Raw genomic sequence first — 7,579 nt, forward strand, 5'->3', positions numbered from 1 at the left:
CACCTCCCAGCCCGGGGGGATCTCCCTGAGCCACACTTTGGTTTCTCCCAGCACACGCTGTGGCCCGTGTTGCGACAGGAGTTTGGATCTCCCTGTTCCCGCACGGAAGAGGTCACTGAGCCCATTCCCGCAGGAAATGTCGAGCCTGTTCTTAGTGGGATGAACTGGAGTGGTTTGGGGTTTCTTCCTCGCTGTAATTAAATAAGAAAACAAGAGGCCTTGGCTTAAAGCTTTTTAATCTTTCTCCAGAGAAGAACTGCTGATTAGCACTGCGGCATCTGGTAGGGACAGGCTCGATTGCAGCGATGGCAGCCGTGACCTTGAGTTTGGGATCTTTTTCCCAACATTTGAGGACACTGTTTACCTATTGGAACAACACCATGGCTTCATATAAATCTAATCGAAATTCTGCTTGGGGAAAGGGGTTTGTTTGCTTGCTTGCCTATAAAATTATGACAACTTATTTGTGCTATTTAAGGCATCAGCTTAATTTCTGTTACTTTATTCATTTCTGTCCAGCACATATAAAACGATATTTTTGGTACACAAAGCTTTCTGCCTTAAGCCTCCATCAAAGAACAGCCTGACACAAATTCTGCAAGGGGCTGGATCTGGGAACAAAGGAGGTATAATTAGCTACAGATAAACAGAGCTGTGTTTCTCGTCAGCATCCCTTCAGATCTTAACTTGGGTCTCACCCTTGGAGCTGATTCTTCTCCACAGACTGGAAGAGGAAGATGAGCTTTCCCTCATCTTCCAGCTTTCAACTTGAAGTGAGCTAAACTGAAGTGAAAATGTGTTTCTGGTCTGTGTGCACCTGCAGCAGAGGCTGTGGCTGCTCTCAGGGCTGGTGTTATTTCAGGAGATTCGCTTTCCGGGTGCCTGAGCTGTGACTTCTTCTCGTTCCCCTCCACCCTGTGGTTCCTGTCTCTCGCACTTTCCCCGCCTGCCCCGGTGGCTGCTCTGGTGGAGGGTGTCTGGCAGCAGCTCTGAGCTGTGCTGTGGGTTGGCTGTGGTATGACCTGACCTTTTGGGTGGGTTTGTTCCCGAGGGGGGAAGCACAGGTGAAAAGTTGGATCCAGGTGAAACCCACGTGGGTTTTGGTGCATTGGAGCTGAGCAGGAGCTGAGCAAAGTTTCTCTTTGTGGGGTTGGGGCTCTTGGTGCAGTGATGTCAGGGTGAGTGGCTGTGGGGCCTGTTCTCTCCTTCCCACAGGGCATGTGTCAGGAGTTCTCTCAGGAGTGGCTCTGTTCAGCCCAGGTCACCCCGACAGCCGCTCTGCTCCAGCTGGGCTGGAAAGGGAAGGGAAGGGGGAGGAAGGAAAGCTGGCGTGAGCTCTGCTCCTCCTCAGATGTGGGGCGAGGGCCCAGATGGCATCCCAGATCTCTTCCTATGGGATTTAGACGAGGTTTCCTGTTGAGAGAGCTGCTCCTAATCGCTGCCCTTCTGTGCTGTGTTGCAGCTCAGGACCAGATGAGCAGAGGGAGGTTTCTCTGAAGATCAGAGTCGCCCCAGCCGTGCCCCGGGAAGCGGCGCGGCCTCCGGCTGTCCCCGCTGCGGGCCTGGAACAGCGAGAGGAGGAGGGAAGATGTCCCACGCTCTAAAGCAAGTGTTCAACAAAGACAAAACCTTCCGGCCCAAGCGCAAGTTCGAGCCGGGCACGCAGCGGTTCGAGCTGCACAAGAAGGCCCAGGCCTCGCTCAACGCCGGGCTGGACCTGAAGGTGGCCGTGCAGCTGCCCCCGGGCGAGGAGCAGAACGACTGGGTGGCCGTGCACGTCGTGGACTTCTTCAACCGCATCAACCTGATCTACGGCACCATCAGTGACTATTGCACCGAGCAGTCCTGCCCCGTCATGTCGGGGGGGCCCAAGTACGAGTACCGGTGGCAGGACGAGCACAAGTACCGCAAACCCACCGCCCTGTCGGCCCCCCAGTACATGAACCTGCTCATGGACTGGATCGAGGTGCAGATCAACAACGAGGACATCTTCCCCACTAACGTTGGTGAGTTGGGGTCCAGTGGCTGGCGGGGAGGGAGGTGGGTGCAGAGCCTTCTCCTGGAGCCCTCGGGTCCTGTTTCTGTTCAGGAGGTGCTGCAGAGCTGTTTCCTTCTGTGCTGCTCAGAGCAGCTCTTCCCAGCTCCTCTGCAGTGCTCAAGTACCCAGAGCTGCACCAGATCCCACTTGGAGTCATGGATACCTCGAGGAAAGCCAAGGCAGGCAGTGCAGACAGGAGGCTGCCCTTAGAGCACAGGCTTGGAGGCAGCTCTGGGGTGGCTCGTGCTCCTGTGGATCAGCTCTCCTGGAGCTCACTGCCAGCCTGGATCCAGGCTCTGCCTCACCTGGTGATGCTGCCACGTGCCAGTCAGCCTCTTTGTTGTTAGAGGCTGCTTTGGCTGCCTCTGCCCCTCCAGAGGGGTGGGATGCTGGCACAGGCCTGGAGGGAGGGGCCATGGAAAGGAGAATTTGGCCTAAGAGACCTCAGTCTGCATATCCAGGCACAGCTTCTCTGGATTCGGGACGGAGATTGCTGGGGTTTGTTTATTTTGTGTTGAAGGTGGGAGAATTCATTCCCTGAAGCGTCAGGTAAATCTGACTGAGCCCCTGCAGAGCTTCCATCTCTGGGGATGCAGGAGACAGGGTGCAGCAGAGCTCCCTCCCTCCTGCCCTGGGGTTTATCCCACTGGAGCTGTGACAGGATGCAGTTGGCCACTGCTTGGGGCACGTCTGCCACTCGAGCTCCTCCTCTGTGCCAAAATGCTGCTTCAGCTGGTGTGGGGTGGGCAGAGGGGGGAGGAGGGCAGTGAACAGCCAGTTTTGAGACACCAACCCCCTGCCCAGCAGTTCTGTGGCTGCCTGTGCAGGACCCTGGGGAGCACAGCGGGGGTGTTGGTTCTGTTCTGGAGGCAGGACGAGCTTCCCACAGCACGAGGGTTGGGGTTTTTTTTTTCAGTTGTTACTGTTTTCAGCTCAGCTTTTAACCAGATCCCTCCCCCTTGACACCGACTGAAACGTTGCAGCTCTGTCAGAGCACTGAAAGGGTTTAACTCATCCTCGTTCCTCCAGGAACAGCCCGTGTGGATTTTACACCCTGATATCCCACGGAGGTGCTGGATGGCCAAACCCCCCTGCTGTCAGGGCCTGGCCAAACACAGACCTGGTGCCTTTAAAGAGCACCTTAAAGGCTTTAATTTTTAACCAGAGACATATCAAAATAAGGGATAACTGTGTGGAGGTAACAACACCAACCCTTTCCTCCAGGAATTTGCTTGGTCATATCTGGTGTTTTGCACTGTTTGTATAAATATGTCAAACAGGAGTAGAGGAAAGCTCAGACTGGAACAGCTGCTGGGAATCTGGGCTCTGCTTTCAATCTCAGCAGTGCAGCTCTCTGTCACTTAAAAAATCCATGCTTGTGAAAAATCTGATCCAAAGGGAAGCAAAAAGGAGAGGGCAATGGACATTGCCAGGGACAGAAGCCCTTTTGTCTCAATCTGCCTGTTTTAGCAATTTATTTTAGCTCTGAGGAACCAGTTTTAACATGACTGAAGATTTCTCATGGCCATTCCTCCCTCCCAGGTACTCCCTTCCCCAAGAACTTCCTCCCAGTGGTGAAGAAGATCCTCTCCAGGCTCTTCCGGGTCTTTGTCCACGTCTACATCCACCACTTCGACAGGATCACCCAGATGGGCTCGGAGGCCCACGTGAACACCTGCTACAAGCACTTTTACTACTTTGTGAAAGAGTTCAATCTCATAGACACCAAGGAGCTGGAGCCCCTGGTGAGTGTCTGAGTGGGCTCAGGGTGCAGGGGAGGCTCTTGGGGTCTGCAGGGCAGGGCTGGGGGAGGCACAGAGCTCTCTGGTACCTTCTCAGGAGACCCCACCTCAAATCCTGGGGGCAGTTCTGGGCTCCTCACTCCAGGAAAGACATTGAGGGGCTGGAGCGTGTCCAGGGAAGGGAACAGAGCTGGGGAAGGGGCTGGAGCAGCAGGAGCAGCTGAGGGAGCTGGGGGGGCTCAGCCTGGAGAAAAGGAGGCTCAGGGGGGACCTTCTGGCTCTGCAACCCCCTGACAGGAGGGGGATTTGGGGGGGTCAGGCTCTGCTGCCAGGGAACAAGGGGCAGGAGGAGAGGGAACGGCCCCAAGTTGTGCCAGGGGAGGTTTAGATTGGATATTGGGGAAAATTCCTTCAAGGAAGGGGTGGTCAGGCTCTGAACAGGCTGCCCAGGGCAGTGGTGGAGTCACCACCCCTGGAAGTGTTCAACAGACGTGTGGATGTGGCCCTTGGGGACAGGGGTTAGTGGTGACACAGCAGTGCTGGGGGAATGGTTGGACTCGATGATCTTGGGGGTCTTTTCCAACCTTAATGGTCTCTACTAACCTGGTTGCCCAAATTCAGGACCAGTTGGCCCTGCACTTTGGCTGCCAGCAAACTGGGAGTCAGGACAGGCAGGGCTGGGGGTGGTTGTTCTCCAGCACCTCCTCCCACTCCCAGCAGCTGTTTGCCTGTTTGTGGGCCCTGTGTGATCCCAGCACTGCCAGCCATCTGGACACAGATGGATCAACCCCCTGGGGTGTCCTGGGAATGGGGGGGGGAGCACAGCCCTGCCCATCCTGGAGCTCTGGGCAGCAGTGTCACCCCACACCTGAGAAGGGGACTGCCAACTAAACACAGGGCAGGTTTTTCCATCCACCCCCTCACCTGGATCCTCCTTCACCCCTTGCCTTCTCTGTCCCTTTGGCAGAAGGAAATGACCTCCCGGATGTGCCACTGAGCTCTGACCTTCCTGCTCCCACCCCGGCGCCTCCTCCCAGGGCTCAGCCCCACTCCCGGCCTGGAGACGTGGTTCAAGGGGACAACAGAGACGTTTTCTTAAAGAAATTATATATTTTTAATGAGTTTCAATGTAAAACTGTGATATTGCAGGAATATTTTTTTAAAGATGCTCTAGATTAACTAGTTTTTTATAGTAATTTCTATAAAAAAAAAGAGAAAATATTTTGAGGGCCGTTTGATGGGAGTGTCCGCTCTTGGAGAGGGGAAGGGCTGCCCTGAGCTGCCCCTGCCCTGTGCCCCGAGTGAGCTGAGCCAGGTGCTGCAGGCAGAGCTGGGTGTGGAGCTGGTGCTGCCATGGGAGCGGTGCTTCCCTCGGGACACCCCTGCAGGCAGGCTGCCTGGGCACTGGGGAGGGAGTGCTGGGGTACCCCGGTCCCCAGGGTGCTCCCTGGTCCCAGCACCTCTTCCACTGGCCATGAGTCCAGTTTGGGGCAGAGCTGCTTTGTGCCCCCGTGCCCAGGGCTTGGCCCTGCCTGTGTTCCCTTCAGGCCAGCTGGGAGCGGGGTTTTTCCTGTGGTTGCTGCTGCTGGAGTCAGCACTGCTGGAATCTGCCCTGCTCCCCTGCAGGAGCAGCTGAACAAGACAACAGCAGCCACCTGGATGATAGAAGGAGAAGAAGAAAATATTAAAGCAAAAATATTGTGGTCTAAGCTCTCCAGCCAGGCAGATGTTTCCTTATCTCCCCACACCCCCCGTGTGACTGCTCCCAGCCAGAGAACAGCCCTGCTGCAAGCAGCTTTCCAGCCTGACCTTGGGATTCCTTTCACACACACACTAATCTCAGCTCTGGCTTGCTCAAAACCACAATATTTTTGTTTTCTGCTTCTTTTTCTGCTCCTTTTATCATCCAGGTGGCCGCTGTTGTCTTGTTTAGCTGCTCCTACACTCCCCTGGTGCAGCTCAGCACTGTCCCCACAGGGATCCACTGGCAGCCAAGCTGTGCCTCATGGAAGTTGAGCAGAGGGACAGGGAATTCCTGCCCCTCACCTCGTGGTACGCTGACCCTGCCAGGAAGGACCACTTGTCCTCCGGCCTCACTGGCCACGGGGATCACATCCTGCTTCCCTTTAGGGTACAGAGCCCTCTCCCTCTTCCCTGGCCCTGTGCCCATGTGGGACCAAAATCTCTGGTGTGCAGCCAGAGCCCCCCTGGCCTTGCCTGCTGCTTGCACAGTGAGAGCTCCCAGTGCCCCCAGTAGGTAGGTGGGTCTACCTACAGTTGGGACCAGTGAGAGAAAAGGTTTCTATGAACAGTGACCAAACTACCACTCACCACTTCTTCCTCACAAAGTGTTCCTGTGCCCTGGAATGTCTGTACATACGTGACTCTTGTTCCTGGGACAGTCGTACAAACACCCCTCGTGCTCTGGAATGGAACCAATAAATTATGTTGTATTTACACAGCACACGTGATGGCCCCTTTGTCAGAGCCCTCCTGTCAGCAGAGCAAACACGGGCTGCTGTGCTCCTGGGAGCTGTGCCGGGGAGCTCCTGGGTGCTCTGGGCCTGGGGGGTTCCTGCTGCTCTCGGGGTGCCAGGTCGGGGCTGGTTCCCAGGGCCGTGGAGCTCCACCAGCACCCCGGGGTTGTCCTGCCTTGTCTCTGCAGTGTCCCTGTACCCCAGGGTTGAGCTGTTCTCCAGCTCTGGAGCTCGGGTGGGAGCGGGCAGGGGAGGGCAGTTCCAGCCTGCCCGGGAGCTCTGTGCTGCCAGGGGCACAGCCATCGAGGCTGAGGGACTGAACTGAGGAAAACTCTGCCTTTGGCGGCTGCACGTTATTCTCCTGGCCAGGAGGGGAGTGAGGGGCTCCCCAGCCTGGGCTCCTGCCTGTGTCCAGCCTGCAGCAACACTCCTGCCTGTTCCCTGCCTGCAGCAACAGCTCCTGCCCGTTCCCTGCACAGTGGAGGTGCTGGGCCCCCCCGAGCACCCTCGAGCCCCTTTCCCAGTGCTCTGTGGGTGCAGCTCAGCTGGAGAAGCACGCTGTTCCTTGGCTGTTCCTTGGTGTGGAATATCCCTCTGGCCATGCCACCCCCGGCTTTTGTGCCCCTCCTCGCTGGCCGAGACACTCCAGGTCCTTGGCTTAGGGTGAGCACTGCTCGGCTACACCAAAACACTGGGGTGTTATCAGCATTATCCAGCCCCAAATCCCAAACACGGCCCTGTGCCGGCTCCTGGGGAGAAAACTGGCTCTATCCCAGTGAAACCAGGAGAGCTGCAGGGACCCGAGCGGGGCTGGGTGGGCAGGGAGCGGTGCTGGGGCAGCTCCTGTCGCTGTTCCTCAGCTTTCCCATTCCCTGGAATGCTGTGAGGGCCGTGTCCGGAGCCCCTTCCACGGGGCTGCGGGGCCCTGCCTTCCTCTGCCCCCCTCTTCGGGGGGAAAGACCCGCCCACCTCCACTCGAGACCAGCTCAGCCGCGGGAGGAGGAGGGAAAGCACCTTCCCGGGAGATGAGCCGGGCCGGCGGTGCCGCTGCGGCTGAGCCCGGCCCCCACAGCGCCCGGCGGTGCAGGATGTTGCCCAGACAGGTCTGCAGAGCCACAGTTGGAGCTCAGCCGTGCTCTGCCTCTGCCTCTGCCTCAGCAGCCCCAGCCCTGCTTTCCCCTGGGCTTTCATCTCGGGTTTACTCACCCCTGAGCCACAGCTGAGAGTCACTGCAGGGAGTGGGTGACTGTGAGCCCTCTGGGCTGAGCCCCCAGGGCTGAGCCCCCCAAGATGAGCCCCCCAAGCTGAGCCCCCAGGGCTGA

General features: G+C 57.3%; 1 protein-coding gene across 1 annotated transcript in view; it reads left to right on the forward strand.

Annotated features, from left to right (window-relative positions):
- MOB3A (MOB kinase activator 3A) overlaps positions 1–5,141 on the forward strand; it is an 8,101-nt gene extending 2,960 nt beyond the window's left edge. Inside the window, exons 2-4 of the mRNA XM_018089084.1 lie at positions 1,463–2,006; positions 3,581–3,783; positions 4,748–5,141. Coding sequence (XP_017944573.1) covers positions 1,589–2,006; positions 3,581–3,783; positions 4,748–4,777 — 651 coding nt within the window. The 5' untranslated portion in view covers positions 1,463–1,588 and the 3' untranslated portion in view covers positions 4,778–5,141. The remainder of the gene's footprint in view (positions 1–1,462; positions 2,007–3,580; positions 3,784–4,747) is intronic.
- Positions 5,142–7,579: the final 2,438 nt, after the last annotated feature.

This window comes from Manacus vitellinus, unplaced genomic scaffold (assembly GCF_001715985.3).
Source record: "Manacus vitellinus isolate BGI_N305 unplaced genomic scaffold, ASM171598v3 scaffold_114_pilon, whole genome shotgun sequence".
Taxonomy (NCBI): Eukaryota; Metazoa; Chordata; class Aves; order Passeriformes; family Pipridae; genus Manacus; species Manacus vitellinus.